General features: G+C 35.0%; 1 protein-coding gene across 1 annotated transcript; it reads right to left on the bottom strand.

Annotated features, from left to right (window-relative positions):
- Positions 1-2461: 2461 nt before the first annotated feature.
- LOC131149237 (probable 2-carboxy-D-arabinitol-1-phosphatase) lies at positions 2462-15619 on the bottom strand. Its single transcript, XM_058099508.1, has 9 exons — positions 15095-15619; positions 14093-14198; positions 13738-13954; positions 13520-13638; positions 12070-12165; positions 4436-4489; positions 4259-4357; positions 4044-4151; positions 2462-3030 (listed from the first exon to the last, which is right to left on the bottom strand). Exons 1-9 carry the CDS (start codon positions 15472-15474, stop codon positions 2656-2658), a joined length of 1554 nt encoding a protein of 517 aa, XP_057955491.1. The 5' UTR covers positions 15475-15619; the 3' UTR covers positions 2462-2655.
- Positions 15620-24474: the final 8855 nt, after the last annotated feature.

The raw sequence follows: 24474 nt of genomic DNA, 5'->3' as shown, positions 1-24474 counted from the left end.
GGTCCTAACACCTTTATTAAGGTAGCACTTAGAAGCATACCAGACAATTTTTTGTTGGCTTAGGAATTGCTAAATAAATACCATTTGAAAAGAAAATTTGTCAAATTGATTTAATAAAGGCATATGATTCTATACATTGGGACTTTTTCCCAAATCTCCTTGAATGCATCGAGACTCCACAGGTGTTTATTCAGGAGTTTTCTGAGGGAGCTGAAGGGATCAGACAAGGTGATCCTGTCTCGACTTATTTGTTTCTGATGGTTATGGAGGTATTTACAAGGCTTCTCACACTACTCATAGTCAGCTTTCATATCACTAAAAAAGTAAGATCAGTTTGATAAATTTACATTTTGCCGATGACTTGCTTATTTTGGCAAAGAGAGATTTGAATTTAGCAAAATGTATTAACACTTTGTTTGGGAGCATGGATTTCGGATCTTAAATTTGAATTTGGATGAATTTGGACAAGTTTCAATACTACATCTTTATCCAAATCTAATACAATTGCAAATCCAAGATCTCTCTAAAGATAGGATAAATGAATATTGCAACAGTTCTATATGATTTCTGGATAAAGTGTAATGTAGGAAAACCGAACTCATTTGTTTCTCTTCTAGCAGTTGGTGAAGTTGAAAGGTTATCTCAATATCTTGGCTTTTCTATTGTCAAATTACCCTGAAACATCTTGGGTTGCTTATGAGCTCTAAGAAAGGTGCTATGGAGTGTGAGATATTGATTGAAAAAGTGGCTAGAAGAGTAAATAAGTGGATGTATAAGCTGCTTTCTTATGCAGGTAGGCTGCAACTAATCGTAACAGTTCTACAGCGTATTCACTCATTTTCGGCATATACAGCATGGCTTCCAAAAGGCATTTTTATGGAAAGGGAATGATAGAAATATAAATGCATGGAAAAATGAAATGGTTCGATGTATGTAAACCATTAGAAGAAGGTGGACTGAGTTTAAATAGATGGTTATAAAAATACAAATTCAGGGCTTATTATAATAATCCATGGACAGTTGGGAATGGTAGTTCTGTGAATATGCCTTATGATAATTGGCATCCACGGAGTCCCATTATTTCTTCTTATGGTCCCTTTATTCAAGAGGAGATGGGGATATCAAATTTTGGTAAACTGAAAGCGTTCATTACTGGTAATAGAAGGAGTGGCCAAGGAGAACGAATAGAAAAAATGATCTGATAAATTCAGTTGCTGTGTATCCTAATGATGGTAAGTATGATAGTTTGACTAGATACTTTCAAAATCTAGCAGGTTTACTCTCCTTTCAGCCTGGGACTATATCAGGGAAAGGAATCCAGCGGTTGCATGGTCTGGTGGTATCTGGTTCAAGAAAGCTATTTTAAAACGTGCTTTCAGATGCTGGCTAGGAATAAAGAGTAGAATGCCTTCTTGAGAAACTGGGTGCATGGGAGCTAGCAAATGATGTGAAATATAAACCATGTGATTGCAGCATTGAAACTAGAAATCATTTGTTTTTTGATTGTGGCACTACAAAACAAGTATGTCGAGGACTATTTCCAGCATTGGAAGCCCATTATTCAACCAGAAGCTGGAAGGATGATTTCAAGTGGTCATCTAGTCCCCATAAGTCGGATACAGATGATTTTGCAAGGCTGGCTTGGGATTTTGCCGTTTATGTCTAGTGGAAGTGGAGGAATTCTATCATTTTTGCTGGGAAATCATATAACTTGGATTCTGCTATAAAGCAAGCAGCGTTAGATGTTAAGAGTCAAGAGTTGTATGATTGCTTAGTTTGTTTTTTTCTCCCTTCTTTTGAATTTCTTCTAGTTCTTGATGAGACTATTAAAGTCAGGCGATTGGCTAGGTGAGGACAAGGTTTCGATGGTACAATTACTCTTATAGCAACTGAAGTACCCTCGACAATTTTTTATTTTTAAAAAACATTTTCTATAATTATGACTTGCCAATTTACTAGCCTGAAAAAAGGTCTTTTAAAAAGCCTAGACATTGTAAATGAAGTGTATATGAATGAATATACAAAGAGGAACACAACTTGTGCATGTAGGCATGTGTGAGTGAACGTGTGCGTGTGTAGAAATAGATAGATAAATAAATAGAAGCACAAATATTTTATGTATAAGCCCAATAAATTGGAAGAGGGATTGTGCCATGTTGAGTCTAATGATAGGCTTTAAATGACAAAGGAAAACTCAAAAATATACAAAAAGGGATTGGGGCCTTTTTCAGAAATTGCCTTTGTTTTCAAGTGATGGAAGGAAAACTCAAAAAATGTCCCTAGCGGAATGAAGAAAAACAAGATTTCAGTTACAAAAAATACATAACACCATGTTGTAGATACAGCATACGTACTAACTGGGCCAGATTTGGATAGCAGTTAGGGATTCAAACCAGTTGAATGTAATGATAGGCTTCTCAAGCTATAGCCAGAAAAAAGCAAAACAAGTTTTGAAATGAGATTGAATTCAAGTGCTCTTCTTTCTTTTATTTCCTTTTTTCTTTTTTCCAAGAACTCTTAAAGAAGCCAATTCCAAGCCCAACAATTTATAATTCTATAAAGCAATCCCCTTGACATACCTTATAATTACAAAGCAACTGAGGATTCTTATTTATCTTTGCCACTGAAATTTGAGGCCTACATACACAATTGAGACTAAAACTCTTCATCATCCAGTGTAGATCTCGTAATGGGTATTGACCATCTCCCCAAATGGGCAGTATAGTTTATGCATCGAATAATACCTCTTCCAGCAGCTCCATCGGGGAAGTCAATCACACTAATGCTACCTGCATCAAGATGAAATGATCCCATCCATTCTTTTGTTAAGTTTAGACAGTGCCCCATCAAAGCAATGTGAACCGCAGGATGGCCAACTGCCACTACAATTTTTTCAGGCTCGGAGTGATCAGACAGCTCATCCAAGAGAGACACCCAGGCCTTGCCTGACTGATCCCATAGTGCTGTTAGTATTCCATCATCAAATTCATTTAGCCAACCGGGATGAAGATGTGGAACTTCAATTGGATCCTATGGGGAGAAGAGAAGAAAAGTAAGGCTCGAGAAAAGACATGCTTCTTTACTACCCTTGGCCAGTGCCTACTATCTCCTTCCAAGAAGAGGAAAAAGTGAAGAAGAAGAATGCAACCACCAAACAGACGCTGACATACACAAAAATAAAAATGAAATAAAATACAATAAATCTCAAGCAATCACACCAGCAACAGAAAAGCTCATTTGGTAAACAGCACAGATTCATGTAGCTTCACAAACATGATAAATAGGTGACATGACACACATCGATATAAACAAGTTCATGCCGGCTCAATAATTATGCATCCAGCCCATGCTCAAGTCACACTTGGTAGAAGCCATCAGAGACTCAATTTGATCTCACTACATTACCTTCAAAATACATGCTCCATTTAGGTTGCGTTTGGTTTTCAGAATGTCTTTTCCTAAGAATATAATGATCGTGGTATAGGGGATTGACAACTTACAAAAGAAAAAAGTGTTGTAATCATAAAACAAATGACAATGCAAAAATTCTAATTAATCCATAACATTGAATAGATAAAGAATGATTATTCTCAAATTTCACCTTGGCAATGTCTATTCCTATCCTCTTTCATGTTGGATGGAATAAAACAAACTTTAGCATGAATAATTTTCTTGTAAATTATTATATGCCAACACAATTTCTGTTCCATTCCCACATTATTTTATTAAAATGAAACAAATGTAAACTTGGTTTGTAAGAAATATGTTGAGAAAGAGAGAATTTAAAACCATACAATAAAAATTAGGATTTGAGGTGATAAACAAGAAATTGGAACCTTTCCAACTTTGGAAGGATGTCACCCTAGAATGAGTAGATGGGCAAAAGAGGATACATATGGCTGATTCCAATTGCTGGGCTCATGATTTTTGTTGTTCGTGTTGTTATGAGAAACATTCTAATCCCAAATAATTCTCACACACACAATGTCCTATTCAACTGAACAGAACATTACAAAAACTTTGAATTAAGATTTAATCCTTGCCTTCTTTGATTGCTGAAGGATGCTCTCAACATCAAGGTCCTGCACTTGCTTTGTCTCCACAATGCGTGGAACACAGTCAGCACCTAAGCAATCTGCAGCTTCTTGTACCTGTAGCCAGGTTGAGTGATTGAAAAAAAAAAAAAAAAAAGAGCTCTGTGGTTGAACAAACTACTGCGTGAGTACATATAAACTAAGGATGTTAAGGACAAGCTCACCTTGGAGATTGACATGGCTGTGTCCAAGGAGGTAATCTTTGGGCTGGTAACTATAGAGCTCACCTTCAAATCAAGAAGTAGCTCCGCTGTTTTCTGGGACTGTTGTGCATCCAGGAGGGAATCAAACCATGTAGCTGTGCATCCTAACTAGTGAACATGCAAATGACATAGTTGTACCTGTATAACTCCAAGCATGTTCATTGGTTGGTCCCCAGGGTAAGGAAAACTAGCCTGTTAAACATCAAATTGTAATTATTGAAAAATTAAGATCTTTTAAAAATAAAAGGAAAAAGAAATAAGACCAAAAGAGCATGAGGATAATGTCTGAGACTTGAAATCACTCTAGATCATTATTCAGTGGAAACTTTGCTTTTCAGCAGACAAGATTAGCAGCCATTTTAGCCCTCGAGTTTAACATATAATTTGACTATTTTGACTCAAAGATACACCCATGCAGTATAGCATAGCTCGCAATCAAACCATAGATTATGTGAAGTTCTAAAGTCAAATTAAAGATTCTCAAATAATTGTGGAAACTGCATAACCAAACAGAATTCATAAATATATATTTCTTTAATTTATTTCATGGACACATGCCCATTGCTGTGTTGTTCCAAGTTTGTCTCAATATTGTATGTGGTTGATTAGTGTCATTATAAGTTTATATATCAATATTGTTTCATCATATTAATGGGTACTAAATTTCCATTAGAGACTGTAATTGTTTCTCAAAACTTCCCTGAACTATTCTCTAAAATTATATATATATATAAAATCATTGGAACCAAATTCTTTCATTACAAATTCAGGAATCAAATCTGTAACACTATGAAAAAATGTGAAAATTAGAGCCTCCCAATTCAATATATGCAGCATATTTGTGGAGTGTGTCTTAATTTTTTATGCCCCGAGCCCACTAATATGAGGACTTGAAAATACATAAATACATACACACATACATATATTAGACACACGCGCATGCGCGTGCGCGTACACATTCATTATATTTGTAAGGTTTGTTTGTAACAAATATAGAGCAAGCCGAGGACTACCAAGGAGGCCACCTGTCCAAGTGTTGTTCTCACCCAAGCATGCTTAGCTGTGGAGTCCTTATGCAATCAAATGCATTGCTTGGTTAGCACCAGCAAAATTTCTCCCCTTATTTCCCAATGCAAGACAGACTGACAAGAACTTCTCAACAATCTCCCCCACATGGGAGTTTCAGCAACTCCCCCTCTAACGGAAGTCATTATTCCTAATGACCAACCAAAAGCCATTACTTAACCATGGGAAAGCTTGAAATAACAAGAGTCCATTCATCTATATGATAAGCGTTTGTAGGATCCACCACTCATCTTAGACAGGATCAACATCTGCAAGGACACATGCATGAACACCTGACCCCAACTCAAAATGTCAACTTTGATACTACCTTTTAGCATCGGGGGAGTCTTGTGGATGGGCTTGATATACATGGGTGAACACCAACTTGATCCAAAAACTTAAGCCATTAGGCCTTGGTTCATCCATGCACATAAGCCAATCATCCTTTACTCTATTTTCCACTGTTGGACAAACTGACAAGCGGAATTTCTCAACACGTATTATTGATATCATATATCACATTCTAAATATTTTATCTATATGCATATAAGACCAGTCACAAGAGTACGTAGGAGACTAGCACACAAAAGAAGGTAGGTTGTAAAACTGAACTTGCAGCATAACTTCCAGAGAGATTTTTAAATTTTGATGTCATCATCTAAATGACTAATCTCACATACCTTTAAAATCAGAGTGGGGCCTTTCTTCTTCTTTTTTTTGGGTCAAATGGAGAAAGCAGTCTTGGGGAAATTATTTGACATTCTTCCATAAATATTGTTATTTATGAACAGTAAGCCCATTTAGTAAGTTACTCAGTCTGAAGCCTTTAGATAATCCATTGTTTTCAGAATATTGTTTAGCTAGGAACAGTTTGGTATCATTTCTATTTCCTGTATTTTTAGTTTTTGTCACAATAAAGGAAAAAAAAAATACAACAACAGGTGATGCAATGCGTTTGTGCATTTCTAGTTTTTAACTTCTGTAGTCAATTTTTAGTTGTTGCTATGGCAGCATACTGTCATAATACTTTAATATTCAGTTTACTTTGTCAATTAAATCATTTGGTCTTTTAATGAATAATTTAAAAAAAAAAAAAATTGCCATGTAAATTTTAAAGTAAAGATAAGATGAAATACCCCTACAACTTTTTTCTCTTTTTTCGGAAAAGAGAAACAAAAACCATCCAAAAACTATTTTCACCATTTTTCAACTTGTGCATATGGGATTGCTCTCAGGGTACTTAAGAGTGAGTTTAAACATATAATTATTAAGTTAAATAATTATCACATAATTCTTACTTTCTTTACAATATTTCTTAATTTGAATTCTTTTTCATATTTTCATTATTCTAATAACATTTTATTTGATAGGCTTTAACTTTAATTTTAGTGTTTGATTTATTAAGGTTTAATAGTTTTAAGTAGCAGTGCTGCTGAATTGCATAGTGCTAGATGATGAAAAAATTTATGCTAATTTAAGGATAGTAAGATAATTAATTGTTATTTGATCCAATTAGATTTTCAACTTCTTTCAGTTTTGCGAGCACAGCCAATCAGCCAACCAGTTAGTGCTTTAGTTTTCATTATTTATGATAGTTTGCGTTTTCCTTTTGGATTCTCTATTACCTTAGCGAACTCAATATTTTTGTAATCATGCTCTCCTCCTTATGCGCTCACCACTATACAGTCACTACAATTGGAGTGCCACACTCTTACATCAATTGCATCCTATCTAGCATAGACACTTCTATAAGGGTGTGGTGTCTGCGTTGCATCCATCTTAGACAACCTAACACTCTTTGGACAATCCTCTTGCTCTGGCATGATTCAATATGCCCTACACATCTACACAGTTTTAAATCACATTTTTAATGTCAAACACTTCTACATTTCTTGGACACTCTCTGACCTCTGTACCACTCTTCCAATGCTTCTTTAATATCCACTCTGTCTCTATTTTATTTTACCCACGAAAATCATAATTATAAAAGAAACATTTCAATATTTAAATAGAAGTGACATATTGAATTTCTATAAAATAAAAAAGCAAGAATAATATGCATATGTATTTTCCTTAGATATTTTTTTAATATAATTTTTTATATAAATACTGAAAACATAATAGTTGTCATATACGATATACCTAACCATAAAATTGTATATTTATTGAATAATGTGTGTCTACCATGTCGTGTCCTATTTTTTTGGAATTGCTATGACCGGTAGACTTAAAAGAATAAAAAATAAATTTTAATAAATTGTTAGGGAATTACTTAGTTTGAGTTTTGGGTCAAAATAACAACTAGGTTTATCCTTTAAATTGGTATCTCCACAATTTGCACATTTATACAACAACAACAACAAAACCAAGCCTTAAGTCCCACTAGGTGGGGTCGGCTATATGAATCATTTTCAGTCAATTATACGACCATGGACCATCTTTTGACAGATTAAGGACTATTAAATTCTTACTCACTATTTTCTTCCAAATTATTTTAAGTCTACCCCTACCCCTACTACTGCCCTCCACAATAACTAACTCACTCTTCCTCACTGGCGCACTATGTGGCCTACGTTGCAAGTGTCCATACCATCTGAGTCGTCCCTCCCTTATCTTATCTTCTATAGGAGTTGCACCTAACTTACCGCGAATATGTTCATTCCTCAATTTATCTTTCACTGTTATATCACTCATCCATCTAAACATTCTCATCTCGGTAACTTTTACATTTTGAATATTCTGTTTCTTCATCGCCCAACATTTTAATCCATATAGCATAGCTGGTCTTATAACCTTCTTATAAAATTTCCCTTTTAATTTTAAGGGTATTTTACGATCACAAAGCACACTTGAATTACTTCTCTATTTTAGCCAACCTGCTCTAACTCTATGCATTACATCATCTTCAATTTCTCCTTCAGCTTGCATAATAGATCCAAGGTATTGAAATCTACAAGTGCTATTTATTTTTTCATCATCAAGTTTAACTTTCTCTCCAATATTCCTCCTACCATTACTGAAATTACATGTCATATATTCTGTCTTATTTCTGCTTATCCTAAAGTCTCTAGATTCCAAAACTTCTCTCCATAATTCTAACTCAGTCTCTACTCTGCCTTTAGTTTCATCAATTAATATAATATCATCTACAAACAACATACACCATGGAACCTCCTTTTGAATACTCTTAGTCAGTTAGTCCATCACTAAAGCAAAAAGATAAGGGCTCAAAGCGGATCCTTGATGTACACCTATGGAGATTGGGAATTCTCTAGTTTCTCCATCTATAGTCCTTACTCTAGTCATAACTTCATCGTACAGATCCTTAATGACATCAATATACCTACTACATACACCTTTTTTTTTTTTTCCTAAAACCCACCATAAAACTTCCCTAGGTATTCTATCATATACTTTCTCTAGGTCAATAAATACCATATGCAAGTCCCTTTTCTTTTCCCTACACTTTTACCTTAATCTTCTTAAAAGATATATAGCTTCTGTGGTAGATCTCCCAAGTATAAAACCAAATTGATTTTCTGAGACCTTCGTTTATAGCCTTAATCTTTGTTCAACTACCTTTTCCCATAGTTTCATCATATGACTCATAAGTTTAATTCTCTGATAGTTATTACAATTTTGAATATCTCCTTTATTTTTGTATATAGGTATTAAAGTGTTTTTCCTCCATTCATCTCGCATTTTCTTAGTTTTCATAATTGTATTAAATAAATAAGTTAACCTTTCATTATCACCTAAGCATTCCCAAACTTCAATTGGGATGTTATCCGGTCTTATAGCTTTCCCATTTTTCGTCTTTTTTAGTGCAAACTTAACTTCATTAACTCTAATTTTGCGAATAAATTTCATATTTTTAGTCTTTTCCTCATTTTTCAAATCTAAGTTTAAGCCTTCCATTTGGTTTTCATTGAACAACTTACCAAAGTAACTTCACCATCTTTCTTTAATGTCTTCGTCCTTAACCAAGACAATATCATCCTTACTTTTTATATATTTTACATTTCCTAAGTCCTTACTCTTCTTTTCTCTAACTTTATAAAGTTTAAATATATTTTTTCCCCTTCTTTTGTATCTAATCTATCATACAAACTATTAAATGATCTGTATTCAACTTCACTACCGGCCTTTTTTGCATCTTTTCTTGCCTCTTTATACTTTTCAAAGTTATCCATGTTTCTACATTTTTGCCACGTTTTATACCTAATTTTTTTTGTCTTTACGGATTTTTGGATATCTTTATCCCACCATCAACTTTCTTTGCTATTCTAGAATCTTCCCCTTGATTCACCTAAAATCTATTTTGCTATCTTTTTAATAGAGCTTACTAATCTACTCCAAAGAGTATTTGTATCTATCTCATCCTCTATAGTCCAATCCTCATCTTTGATCATTTTATCTTTAAATTTTATTATATTTTCTTCTTTTCGGTTCCACCACCTAGTTCTTTTACACTGATTTATTTTATCATTTTTCTTCCATTTTTTAATACATATATCTACCACTAAGACTCTATGTTGTGTGGTTAGGCTTTCACCTAGAATAACTTTGCACTCCTTGCATAATAAACGATCTACCCTCCTAGTTAAAAAAAGTCTATTTGAATTCTATTTTGTCCACTTTTAAAGGTTATTAAGTGTTCTTCTCTCTTCTTAAAGCAAGTGTTAGTCCTAGTGGCTAAGGTTCTTCATTCTAGCTTGTTTTGATGATAACAACCCATTAGTAGTTCTTAGGTCATCTGATATTTTTCCTCAAGTTCAAATAAACAGGATAATACCAAAGCAAGCATGAGGGTCAAACGTTTATCAAGGAAGCAATGAGCAAAGGTCATAACCAAAGCACATACATGGAATACCCAAAGCACAACCAACCAAAGTATATGTGAAAGCTTGTTTTCTTTACATGTTTGCTGGGTAGTGTGTGTGAGGTAGGAATTATGTTAGCTCTTGTGCGTGTGATGTATACAAGAATATTCTGCAAGAGCCGAGCAAATGCATATGCATGTAGTTCATATAGTATAGCACATATAAACCAAGTCCACCTTGCATATCGGATCACTCTTTGTGTTTGAGAGGTCAAACGAGCTATCAAACTTAGTTTTCTAAACAAGACATCCTCAAATTCATTTTGGACAAGTTTTTAGCATCATTAGATTGTGTATATTTCATTGGCACTTGTCCTTACATTAGTTTGCTCATTTAGAGGCTCATTAGTGTGAAAGACCAGGTGAATGGTCGATCACTACAAGGGGATGGTCGACTAGACATTCCAGTAGCTAAAATTTTTCACAGACCAGGGGAATGGTTGACCACTACAGGGGAATGGTCGACCATCAATTCCAGTAGCTAAAAGCTTTTCACAAATCAGGTGAATGGTCGACCACTGCAGGGGAATGGTTGACCATTGAAGGTGTATGGTCAACCAGCGGCTTCGAGCTGATAGCATTAATTGCGCAATAACGACTAGATTTTCCCTTGTCTTATCTCCATTAATGCCCAACGGATAGATGGCTGACATCTGGAGCTTGTGGCTATATATATGACCCATATGAATGAAGTAAAGAATTTTGGGAAATCATTTTGAGCATTTATATTGTTAATATTACATTTGTGCATTTCATTCTAGGGTTCACTTGCTCTAGGCTCTCTTGTTCTATATCTTGTTATACATCAATTGCTGAAAGGGAGTAGTGTGAGGATATTTATTTGTATTATCAGCTCAAGAAGGAGCATCATTTGTTGTATCTATATTTGCTATTGTTTATGAAGCTTGAAGGTTCTTTGTGAGCCTTTGTGAAGGTGATTCTTGGTGAACACCTTGGGTATAGCTCTTGGTGAGCAGCTGGGTTTGGTACGCGTTTTGTAAAGGCTTCTCCGTCCTGGAAGGAGATCATATCATGGATTTGGAAATCCTTGAGTTGGTCTCAAGGTGTGGACATAGGCTTGGAGCTGAACCACGTTAACATCGTTGTGTTGAGCTTCTCTCTCCCTTAACTTTTTATCCGTTGTGATTATTTGGATTGCCATCTATTGTGATACATTTCACTTGCTTCTTTCCAAAGTTTTTATTTTGTAGAAAACTTCTTTGTCCGCGAAAAACGTCTATTCACCCCCCCTCTGGACGCATATTAGGGCCAACAACAAGTATTCATTATACTAAAATCATATGACATGGCGAAGTCTAAGATCATCTCCCCAGGCTCATTTTTGTCTCCATATCCATATCCTCTATGTATCCTCTCATAACTTTTATTATCCTTTCCAACGTGTCCATTCAAATCTCCTCCTCTAAATATTTTATCAGTCTCTGGTATGCCTTGTATAATACTATCCATATCTTCCCAAAATTGTCTCTTAAGATTTTCTGCTAAGCTGACTTGAGGAGCATAAGCACTAATGATATTTATTATCTCTTGGCCTACAATTACACATTTCTGAAATATATAAAATTGTAGAGAGAGAGAGAGAGAGAGAAAGAGAGAGAGAGAGTCCAACAAACAAACCGAATATCAAACTAATTATAGGTTCCAATTTTCACCACTTGCAAATGAAAACAAAAAGAACATAGTTTTATGTGTGTTTGTTGTGACAATCCAACCAGTAACATTTGATCGACCAACAAAAGAAGAAGATGGCAAAGAAGACAATGGAATATAGGCTAATTTAAGCAGCAAGTCATGGTGCATGTACCTCTGTGTTCTCTGAGGATCCATGACAGACTAGTATAATCCTCTTACTGGTTTTTCTGCCCACAGAACTTCCGGCAGCAACAGGTGAACTTGGGGTCTACATCAATAGTTTATAATCATTTACAAGACAGCACATATGTCACAAACTACATAGCAAAGAAAATAATATATATATATATATATATATATATATATATATATATATATGCGGGATAAACTTGGAACAAAGGATTCTGTCCACAAATAAAAACAAGGTAATGAAACTATGTTTTGAAGATTTATATATTCAAGCCATAAACTGACCAGACTTGTAATCATATAATGAAAATCCTTTGAAAAAAAAAATCAGATAAATTCCTGCATGGGAACTTTTAAAAACTTATTATCCATGCTAGTTGTCAAGATGGTGCTCTGTTGGGTTATTTTTATCAGATAAAGACACACACAAAGGACTAGAGCTGGAATTGATCATTTCATCTCTATCATTTTAAAAATTATTTAACACACTGAAACTGTTTTGAATTTAGTTTATTTTGGCTCCGCATAGCATATGTGAGCTACATTTTTATGCCTCATAATTTTTTTTGAGGATCACCATGTTTTACATGCCACGAAGTAAATATGAAGTTCTTTTTGACTAAGATGAATTAATTGTAGGTGCAGATTTAGAAAATAGGCCTTAGACTACTAATACTTGCAAATTTTGAACTTTATGTGATTTATAGACCCAATCACAAAGCTAAAAATTTATGACAATGTTCAAACATTTGAGCATGGAGCATTCTCACCAGGGAGAAATAAAATCTAGTTGAAACTTGGGAGATTTTAACCAAATCCACCCATCTGAGCAAGTCGCGACCATGTTATAGCTGACTTATCCAGTAAATGGTTCGGTCAATCAGTTTGCAGGGCTTTTGCATAACATGCTAAATAAGTTTTGGTGGAGTGGGGAACTCCAGGTAATATTGATAAGTGCCTAGAAATAGAAATATTACTAAGGTCCCATGATGTGCATAATAAAGTTCAGTAATTCAAATTTGAAAAAAAAAAAAAAAAAAAAACACACACACACACTAGAATAAGTTAAAATTGTTAAAAATTCTATACAGCTGTCATTGCAACATCAAATATACATACATTAAATGAGAAATTAAAAAACTAAAAACTCCTCCAAAACACCATCGATAGGTGGAATGCAGAGTATACATGCTCTTACCATGTTGGATGTTTGATTCATGTCGATTAACCAGATTGTGTTTTGTAGATCACTTTAGCCACAGAGATTAATAAAATAAAGTGGATTTTGCCCACCACACTTATAATGGCTCAGCCCAGTAGCATTATGTCTAAAATCATTGGCAGGAGTATCTGTTTTATGCTAGCATGTAACATAAGAGAAAATGTTAGCAATCTACAGATAATATTTTTCTAAGTAAAGATACTCAGTATACCTGATTTAAACGATTAAGGCAAATAAATGGAGAGCCACCCTCAGCTAGCGGGGTGAAATCCAGCACACTCACACCACAATTGCTCTGTAGTAAAATCCTAAAATACTCTGTTCCTAGTCCTGATTTTCAGTGGTAAAAAGAGAGGACAAGAGAAGAAACTACATTCAAAATGGATATATACATATTTCAACATAAAATTACAACAAAGCAAACGATACCAATAGCTGTTGCAACAAGAGCTTGATTAACTGCATTGTGAGCAACCACAAGAACAGACTTGCTTTCATGGGTTAGAATTTTAGTCCAACAGCTTCTAGCACGAGCCCATAACTCTCTCACTGGATAATGATCATCAATGTTAAAATTTGCAGCATCTATCTGCCATTGACGATAAGCAGCACCAAACCTTGCTTTTCCTTCATGCTTCAAGAGGCCCTAAAGTCCATCCAAGAAGTCAACAAACAAATAACATCATTTATTAAATAATAAAACTACATATTGCTCAAAATTTGTTTAGAACGCTCAACTAAAGTCGCATTTCTTGTGAAAGATATATTGAGAAATTAAACTAACCTGAAATGAATAAAGGTCAATTTCTCTCAAGTCATATTCACCAATCATTTCCTCCTTGCGGGGACCCCAAATAATTTCAGCTGTCCTCTTTGATCTTTTCAGGGGACTGGGACAAACGTCCTAGCTTAGTTAGTTGAATTACCCAAAAACTTATTTGACCACATCACCAAGACACCAAGAATCAAGGATTATGCCAATTAAAAATTTCATCATCCCTGTACATTTAATGCAAAAAAATTTAATTAGGTCTCATGTTGGGTTCTATGTCGACATAAGGTGGAGTCATTGCAATTCCTAAAAGGGAGGCTAGGGGCTTGATTTAAGGCGGTATGCTAAACAAAGGCATGAAATTTTGTTACTAGTCGTTCAGACATAATTATTTTCATAACACACGAGAAGTGTCCACTCTCACACTTTCTTATGCTCTTCAAAAGTGGGTTGCTACAGCTACACTAAGCTTCCAGCAAGCATTCTCCTCAAACAATCCTGAAAGACATAACGAAAACTAATTTTTCCTTTTCTGTTAGGCCTGGTGCAGATATTCCGTTCGGTTCGCATCTTGTTGTAAAACATCAAACTTGGCAAAAGAAAGAAAAAAACCGTCTCTTTTGTAGGCTAATGAGCCTCTATAAGATGTCTTGCCATTGTCCCTTAAACACGAATGCTTTTTATATTCGATACAATGGGCAGCTATTCCAGTGAGTGATTTCTTTCCAGTTATATTAATGACTTACCCATATCTCAGATGTAGAACAAGACTTTTTTGTCCAAATAGAATGTATTTACTTCATATTTTTATAGTATGAACATTTTTATTATTTTAAAAAAGCCAACATTTTACCTCCTGAATCTGCAAAAGCCCAGAGAGAAATGCTAGCTTCAAGGCACATTTGGGCGCGTATACAAAGAACTTTTCATGCTTTTGAAAGCAAAAAATATCAAATCTTTTTACCACTCAAAAGCTCAAAAACTAATTTCAAAACGTCAAACATTGCTTCTAACCTCATAAAACAAACATCGAAGGCATCATCGATAAGCATCTGGCGAGAAGTCTCAGCCTGAGCCTCCCCTTTCGGGGTAAGAACCGAGAAATCTGAGCTCCCCTGAATCCTACCCTCCTCATTCCACGTGCTCTGCCCGTGCCTCACCAGAACCACTCTCTTCGCAGCTCTGATTGGAGGGAATGGAATCGACGCGTACAGCTCCGACCTCAGCTTTCTCTCCTCGGACACTTCGCGCGACCTCTCGATTTCTTGCACATTCGAAGAGCATCGCACTGCGAAGAATCTAGGGTTTGGTCCTGCACAGGTGTGGAAGAATCTAGGGTTTCTTTGGAGAATGAGACGGCTGTGGCCGACCGCCGGAGGTGTGACGGAAAGCATTCGGAAGCGTCGTGTTTTTCTGTTTTTTATCTTCGCGCTGTATGCTTTCGATGCTGTGTGCTTCTTGTGGTTACCGTTGCTCTCAAAGACCAGAGGGAAGGCACGTGGGACAGTCACAGGATTATTAGATAAAATTATTAAAAAAAAAAAACAAAAACCTTGATCAGGAAACGGCTGGCATTTGTACGTGTTTATAATTTTTCTCTATTACAAAAAATAAAAATAAAAATATTTTTTTTATTTTTTAAATTGAGAAATATAGAAAAATATAAAAAACATGTTGCTACATATTATCACATATATAATAGGAGTTCAGTTTATTAAGAGACTGCTACTGATATTCTAAAAAATTATTTATGTTTTAATTTTAATGCATTAAAAAAATTTAGATAAATTGGTTTTGATATAACTATCAATATTTTTTTATTTGGATAAAAACATTTTTCTTTTTTCATATTTCCCCCCAACTTCTTTTCATTATTAGCCAACGATTTATCTCCTCACTCAAGGTTAAGGGTCTCATCATACCAATTATATGGGGCTAGGGGGGTTTTGGGTTAAAATTGCTTTATCTCATTTAGTATTACAGATTCTAAGTTTACTTCATCGACTCTTAACATTGTAACAAATTGAAGAGGAAAAGGAATGTGTAAAGAAGAAAACCCAAAAAGGGAGAGACATGTTCTCTGTATATAAAAAATTGTCTGCTTTGCGTTACAAGGGACCAATGTATATATAATTGCATAAAAGAATCTTCTAATAACCTACTGTAGTATAAGTACATTTATACCTTTCTATACAACACAACAAATAAGAGAACAAAAAAAATTAATTGAATAAACTAACAAATGGATGAAAATCATCCTTCTTCAATAAGTGACACCTTTCCTTTATTCAAAAGTTTTGGTTGTGTGAATTGTTGTAGTACATGCTCCAATCCCTCCCCCCCCCCCCCCCTCTTCTGGGGCAAGATGGAGAGTGGAGGTTGAGAACCCCTATCTTGGATAAGTGATGATGAAGGACCATGGAGGGCAGAACCTTTGTGAGAAGATCAGCCAACTGAAGAGAACTTGGAACATAACAAGTGGAGATACTACCCTCTTGAATTTTGTCACGGATTAAGTGGCAATCAAGTTCGATGTGTTTAGTTCTTTTGTGGAAAATAGGGTTGGTAGTTATGTGGATGATAGCTTAGTCATCACAGTGCAATAAAGTAGCTTGGGGATGAGGCACTTGGAGTGTAGATAGAATGAAACGCAGCCAAGTGAGTTCAGAGCATGTGGTTGCCATTGATCGATACTCTGCTTCAGCTGAGGATCGAGAAACAATGGAATGCTTCTTCAATTTCCAAGAAATCAAATATGAACCAAGGAAGTCGCAGTACCTAGTTATAGAACACTTGGTATCTGGGTAGGAGGCCCAATCTGAGTCACAATATGCTGCAAGTTGAAGGGAGGATGAGCTAGAGTGAAGTAACCCTTGACTAGGCACACCCTTGAGATATTTGGGAATTTTATAAGCAGCTAACAGATGCATATCAATGGCTTTAGCCATAAATTGGCTCAGTGTTTGAACACTATAGCAAATCTTAGGCCAAGTGATTGTAGGTACAAAAGGCGACCAACTAACCTTCTATACAATCTCGAGTCTGATAAGAAATTGCTTGTAGACTTAGCTAACTTGAGATTTTCTTCCATGGGAACCTTCGTAGGTTTTGTTGACTTTTTGAGTTCGATCTCATTTTGATAATGACAAATCATAAGTTTATTATGAGTGCACTTAGTACTTGAACAAGTTTATATTTAAGCATGCACATATGATGAAGGTAATATGGAAGCCATAAGGCACTTAAAGCTTATATCATTTGGCATATTCCATGGAAGTTTGAAGAACAAAGAAGTGAAGACATTCATTTATTTTAGTTGTAATTTTTTTAGTTTAAATTGTATATTCATATCTTACTTGATATGATGGAAAGCTCAATAACGACTATAGACTGACCTTAGGGAATCAAAACTTTTCATGGAAAACCTTTTACATAAAATGTCAAACTCACACAAAGGTTTTGAAATGTTTTTGAAGTTAAATCAAGGCTAAAACTGAATTTTTCAAATAGCCCAATCAATCAGCTTCTAAGCCCCAGTCGACCGGCCTCTTGAAAGCCCAGTGAAGCCCAGTCGACCGACCTTCAAGCGGCTAATGATTTGGCAAACCAGATCATGTGCCTAGTCAATTGAACTACGGTGAAAAGGAAAATCGCCCTTGACCCAGTCGACCGGACCTCAGGCCTGTCGACCAGAACTCTCAGGTTGAGCTAATTTTAAGCTCCAACGGTCAGATTTTTTGAAAATGAAATCTTATTTTATTACCCAATGGTCATATAATGGCTATAATTTGAATTTGCCTATAAATACTAAGCCTAAACACTTGGAGTAGGTTAGAAAAAATTATTAGGAGCATACTTGCATATTCTTAAATTCCCAAACATTTTTTATTCTCATCTTGAGCATCAAATTCCTACTTCTCCATCGTTCATTTTGAAAATATTTGTTTGGAGAAAATCTTTGAGTAATACAAGAGAGCTTGGGGCATATATTCATCTAATATATACTTGCTTGATAAGCTTCTCATTCTTGATATTATAAAGGTCAATCATTTGAGAAAATCATTTTTCGTACTCTCAGTTATTCTTGAAAAATATTTTTAAGAGGAAAACCCTAACTCTACTGAGCTTCAAATTTTAAATCATATCTTGTGAGAGTGTATTGGATTTTACATTGTACGTCTTAGCTTATTGAGAAGCATTTATTTGTACGCAAATTTCATCTATTTTGTATCCTTGCGGTTTGGGTAGTGAACCATGCCAGGCATGGGGTATCGCCTGAAAAGGACTCCATCCTACTGAAGGAGTGGTGTAAAGGGGGGGTTCCACCCTGTAAGGAGCGTTGTAAAGGGGGCTCCACCCTGTAAGGAGTGTTGTAAGTGGTTAGTTCCACCTAGTTAAGGGAGTGGTATAGTGAAATCCTCAAGTGGGTTGGATTGAGGCAAGGACGTAGGCGAGGATAGCCAAACCTCGTAAAAATCGCGTTGTTTGTTCTCTTTCCCTAATCTCTTTATATTTCCGCACTTATATGCTTGTATTTAATTTTTTGTGATTATTGTGAATTCTTGAGATATACTATTGTGATTGATTGAGAACCCCTGAGATATAAATATTGTGTTTGCTCAAGTATTTATTGTTTTTGTGATTACTGAATTAAGCATATACTTGAAAAGTGCTTGTGTTCTAAATTAGCGAAAAAGTGACCTAGAATTATTAAATATCCTCACAAGTTTACTACCCAAATATCCAGAATCTGCCAAAATTTCCAAAGTGCATTTCCTTTGGCACAAATGAATACCTTTCGAAGATCTTGCAATCTCAATACCAAGAAAGTACCTCAAAGAACCGAGGTCCGTTATTTTAAATTTGCTGTCCAGAAAAGCTTTTAACTGATTCACAGAATTGAGATCATTGCTGACCACAAGTATGTCATCAACATGCAAAAGTAAAGTTGTGAATGAACCATTATTTTCCTTAGTGAAGAGGCTATAGTCAGCCTTTGATTGAGAGAAACCAGATTTAAGCAAGGAGCTAGAAAATTTAGAGTACCATTGCCTTGAAGCTTGTTTGAGGCCATATAAACTTTTAAGTAATTTTCATACCAGGGTGGATGTCCCTTTCGTGTAGCCAGTGAGTTTCCTCATGTAAATACCCTCATTTAAGTCTCTATATAAAAAAGAATTGTTTACATCAAACTGATGTAAATGCCAACCCCTTAATTGAAGCAATGGCCAAGAGACATCTCACGGTTACCAACTTGGCAACAAGTGAGAATGTCTCATGATAGTCTACCACTTCAAGTTGTGTGTAGCCCTTGGCTACTAATCAGGCCTTCAATCTTTCAACAGACCCATTTGAGTGATATTTCACTTTATAAACATACTTACAGTCAATTGGAACTTTTCTAGGAGGTAATTCTATAAGTTCCCAAGTATTATTGGCCTTTCTAAGGAAGCAAGTTCATTTTCCATGGCTTGACAACAGCCTAGGTGTTTAAGGGCTTGTTTATAAGTTTGTGGTTCAAAGTGGGTAGAAATAGCAATGGAGAATGCTCATAGGTAGGTGAAAAGGCATGATAAGATAAAGTATTAGAAAGTGGAAACGAAGTACCTAAGAGAGGTCCTAGCTGCTTGTTCAACAATTAAATGGAAGGAGTGAGAGTTGTCTGTTGACAATGAAATTGATATAAGTATTTGGGAGCACTCCGAGTTCTAGTTGATCTACGAAGAAGGGGGGAGGTTGTGGGGGTGAAGAGGTAAAGGGAGAATGACTAGAATGTTTGCTTTATGGGGGCCAACAGTCAACCTTGTCTACAATAGGGCAGAGGTCCAAGGATCGCATTGGCTTGGCGAGCCAAGCCCATGGCATCCCTGCTTGGAACTGGTGTAGCCCCTCATGTCCACCCGATGCTTAGTGTGGGGCTCTAGGCTGCCGTTTAAAGGTTTGGTTGCGCCCCTTCTACCACCAATTGGTTTTAAAAGAACCGATAGCATCAATCCTAACAAGTGGTATTAGAGCCCAATTGCAATAAGCTTAACCTCTATTTGCATAAGGATTGCAATGGCTCATATTTCGGTGTATCCCTATTTTGAGGGTCAATTCTTTGCAAATCCTCTCCTGGTTTTATTGTATAGATTTTACCATTTAAATTTTTGAACATGCTTTTGTAAAATCAAATGATCAGAGGATTCGGAAAGTGTTTGGCAAAGGAAATCATATCCCATTGAAAATATTTTTTAAAATGCAAAGTTCCCATTTTTGAAAATGAAATGAATTTGCATGACATGGTTTTTATGCATATCATCTTGTGTGTCATGCATACTTTTACTGTGCCTTAGTCACTAATGTTTTTAAATAGTTTTATAATCTTTGAGTGCTAAGGATTTTGGGAACCATTTGAGGTATTAAAAATTGAGAGAGAGATGAACACCACTCCGAGCTTAAATAACTAAGAAGGAGTAAAACACAAAGGTATATATATCCTCCTATTTTATTAAATTCTCAACGCAATGATTCATACTGTTTATGTTGTGTTATATCTTTTTATGAATCATGTATTTGATTGTATGTCATCTTATGAGAAGCCATATAGGAATACTTGTTATACTCATAGGATGTCTGTTTTAAATGAAAAGGGGGTTATGAACTTTAAATGCTCAAATAGTGTTTTGTGCTTAAAATTCTATATTACGTACACACTATTATCATACTGAAGAAAACCAAGCCAATACATGAGTTTTTGTGATCACATCCAATCTATTTGCTTAATATATGTATATCATCATGTTTAGATAATTTGAAGATACTGGCTATCCCCTTCGGATGGATGAAATGTTTTAAACTGCTGAATCTTTTTAAATGCTATACGTTTGCTTAAAGTTTAAAACTCTTAAATATAACATGACTTGTCCATCACACAGATTTTAAGTTTAGAGAATTAATATTATATATATCATATAGCCCTAAATTCAGAATTGAACTTAAAGCTCGTCCCCACATTTGAAAATTTTGTTATACCAAATATTGTTATTGAATATGAAATTCTTTGATTGCATAACTGAGGGGGAGCAAAGAATTTTTGTTTAAATCTGCTGCTTTGAGCTGAATGCCACTATCCATCACTTGCCTAATGATTATATATTTGCATGAATAGTTTATATTTTATTTGATATATTGATTGAACTACTGAATGCATGCCTATATTGAATGCCTCCTGCATGACGGATGCAGTGATGTGAATTGCATGCTGTTAGTGGATATAAGTTCTAGCATGCTTGAGCTGAATTATAAATTGATTGTGTGAATCTATCAGGTTTTAGGTACATGAAAAAATAGGAAAATGTTCAATTTACAGACGAAATGCTGCCGAAATTTTGGTAGAATTTTTCCCATAAATGAAACCATGTATTAGGATAGATAGTTTAATGCATGCCCAAACATTTTTGAAAGGATGGGTGAATCATAATGAAATTATTATTCTCACCCTTTGTTGAAAATGCATGCAAAATAACTATATAGGTAAGTACATGTAAAATCCAAACTACGATGTAAATCAAAAACATGTACACACTTTATGGACCTAGGAGAAACTTAGTTCACAGACACCATTTGGTCCAAATCTTTGGGTTATATACTCTCACTCGAGACCTAAATGGTAAAGCATCATCTCTGAAATTAAACGTCACATGTTCTGATGATGGTCCATAAACTAGGATATTCGCATGACTTAGGGGGAGTTTTTCACTTTGCGCACACTCCTTGTATTTTGAATTGTGTCATTCGTCTTTTGATCCCCTATTGCATTATTTTTGTGCATAGCCTTGATTGGTTATCATGCATTAAACTCAAATGCAATATGTCATGTGTGTATGTTGAATGATTATTATTTGCCGCATACTGAAATCCTTAGAAAGGATGAAATATGAGGAATGTTCTTAAATGACTATCATCCTTGAACTATAATGCAAGTATGTGTGCACGCAAATATACAGGAGGAGTTTAAGCCACACTTTTAAGAAAAATAAAGAAAAGTTTAATGCCTATAATCTCTTGCATGCTAAGCAATATTTTGAAGGATGAACATGTATTGAGTATGCTTAAATGAAATTCATCCTTTAACGTTAATGTACTTATGTATGCTTAAAACTATATTAGGGAGCATAAGCCCCATCCTCAAGATAAGGATTATAACTCACTTGCCCTATGGACTCACACTATTATTGTTTCTACTTTTTGAGTCCGAAGCCTTTTTAGGTACCATGAACATCATATCATGTCTTCATTAAATTATCTTTGATATGGTTTGTTCCTGGTACACATGAATGCTATGCATGACTTAGTGTTTGATCTTTAGCACATGTGTGTTCTAGGAAAGATTTTACTGGTGGGACACAAATCGTTTAACATATATTTAGTAAAATCGGTTAAGAATGAAAATGGTACTTATACTGTTTGAACTCACAATTAGTTTCAGTATAAGTAATTAACCGGATCTAAGCACATATTCAAATTGATAGGGTGACCATCTTTAACTAAAATTATATCTTGTTATGCTCTACAAATTTTTTGCTTAGATCTTTGTTAGTTCATTGTGACATGTGCTTTACTGTAATGTTTTTATTGAATATCATAAATGAAAATATTTTTGATTTGCCAAAGTGTCTTTGGTCTTGCCATATGATCTAGGTCAATTTGTCTAAATCATTGTGGGATCTATATGGTTGGTTTTTCTGGTTATATTATGGATTGCACTTAAATGACAAACTAGAAAAATATTGTTTGCTTGGTCTTTCAATTAAAGTTTCTTTTTCAGCAAGCATCGCCCGTGTTTATTGAAAACCATAAGGGGATATATATTTTTATACATACATATTTATTTATATATATCTTTAAAAGCAAGAATTGAACTTATATAGAATATATCTTGTTTCTTGCTTGTATGTTTTATGCTTCATGACTTGTGCTATCCCGTCTTGAAAATTTTATGTTATAAAACTGTCTTAAGGGTGCTGCATTGCATAATTGGTTCATTGATTGTTCATGAAATACATATGAACTAGTTAGACCACTCTTATGCTCAAACCAACACTTGTAATCATATGCTGCATGTTTTTAAATTCCAATTTTTTGCGGGTCTAATGTTGTGTTCAACATGAATTGGTCTTTGTATACTTCTGGTTTGACCATGTTTATCATGGCATTCTTTTTAATAACTAGTTACATTGTGTTGTATGAAAAATAAATGCCAAAACCATAAAGAGAAAGTATTTTCTGAACAAATTGAAATTTTTTTCAAAAAAGAGGGAGTTCTCTTTGCTAAGTCTATTTTAAATACTCAAAATTATTTTACTTAACTTATCCCTTTTTGCTGATGCCAAAAGGGGGAGAATTTTTATGAGTAAAATGTTTATAACCAAATGAGAGATTTTTTTGGGCAAGAATATAGGGTAAAATATCTAAGCTTGTGCTTTAACGCAATTTAAATGCATGATTAAATTGTAATGTCTTCTTTATTGAATATGCTTGAGTTGTATTATTTATTTTTACATTATGCATATTGTTAGGGTGAGCCTTTTCAAGATGTACCTATTTTGCTTTGATGCATTTGTCATCATCAAAAAAGGGGAGATTGTTGACTTTTTGAGTCTGATCCCTGTTTTGGTGCTAACAAAGCACATGTTTCTTATGTTTGTATTTAGCATGTGAGCAGATCCATTAATTTAACATACACATAAGGAAACGACAATGGAAGCTTGCAGGACTTAAAGCCTATACAATCCAGCGCATTTCATGAAGTCAGAAGAGCAAAAAGACGAAAAAGATTTATTTCTTATTGTAATTGCATTTATTTTTATTATTTGGTCCGTAATAATGCATGAATCTACATGATATGGTTATTTGCTCAGACAAGAACATAGATTGACCATAGGGAGCCACAAGATCATAGAGTGACCTTAGGGAAGGTCGACCAACGTTGGATTTTTTGGGTTAATTCAATGACCATAGATTGACTAATAGGTCCCTTAACATTACTTAGAAAATCTCCTCTATCTTACAAATCATAACTATGCAAACAAGGGTAAACTACACTCAAAATTAGGACCTAAATAAATAAATGAAAGTCACTCGGTCGACCGAAAATAGCTAGTTATATTCAGCTCAATCGACCGAACCACTCAGGGGTCAACAGTTTGACCAAGGCTCAACCGATCGAACGGTTATGAACGTATCTTCCTTAGTCGACCGAACTCACACTTGTCTACCCCTCAACAACTCAGTCGACCAAACTTCTAGTTCAATTTTGATAAGTCGACCGCCATAAAAATAGCTGACTGAAGTTTAGATATAGTCAACCAAACCTTGAAGGGTTTGAAAATCACCCTACTTTAGTCGACTGA

This window comes from Malania oleifera, chromosome 2 (assembly GCF_029873635.1).
Source record: "Malania oleifera isolate guangnan ecotype guangnan chromosome 2, ASM2987363v1, whole genome shotgun sequence".
Taxonomy (NCBI): Eukaryota; Viridiplantae; Streptophyta; class Magnoliopsida; order Santalales; family Ximeniaceae; genus Malania; species Malania oleifera.
This window is presented reverse-complemented; position numbering and strand designations above follow the sequence as displayed.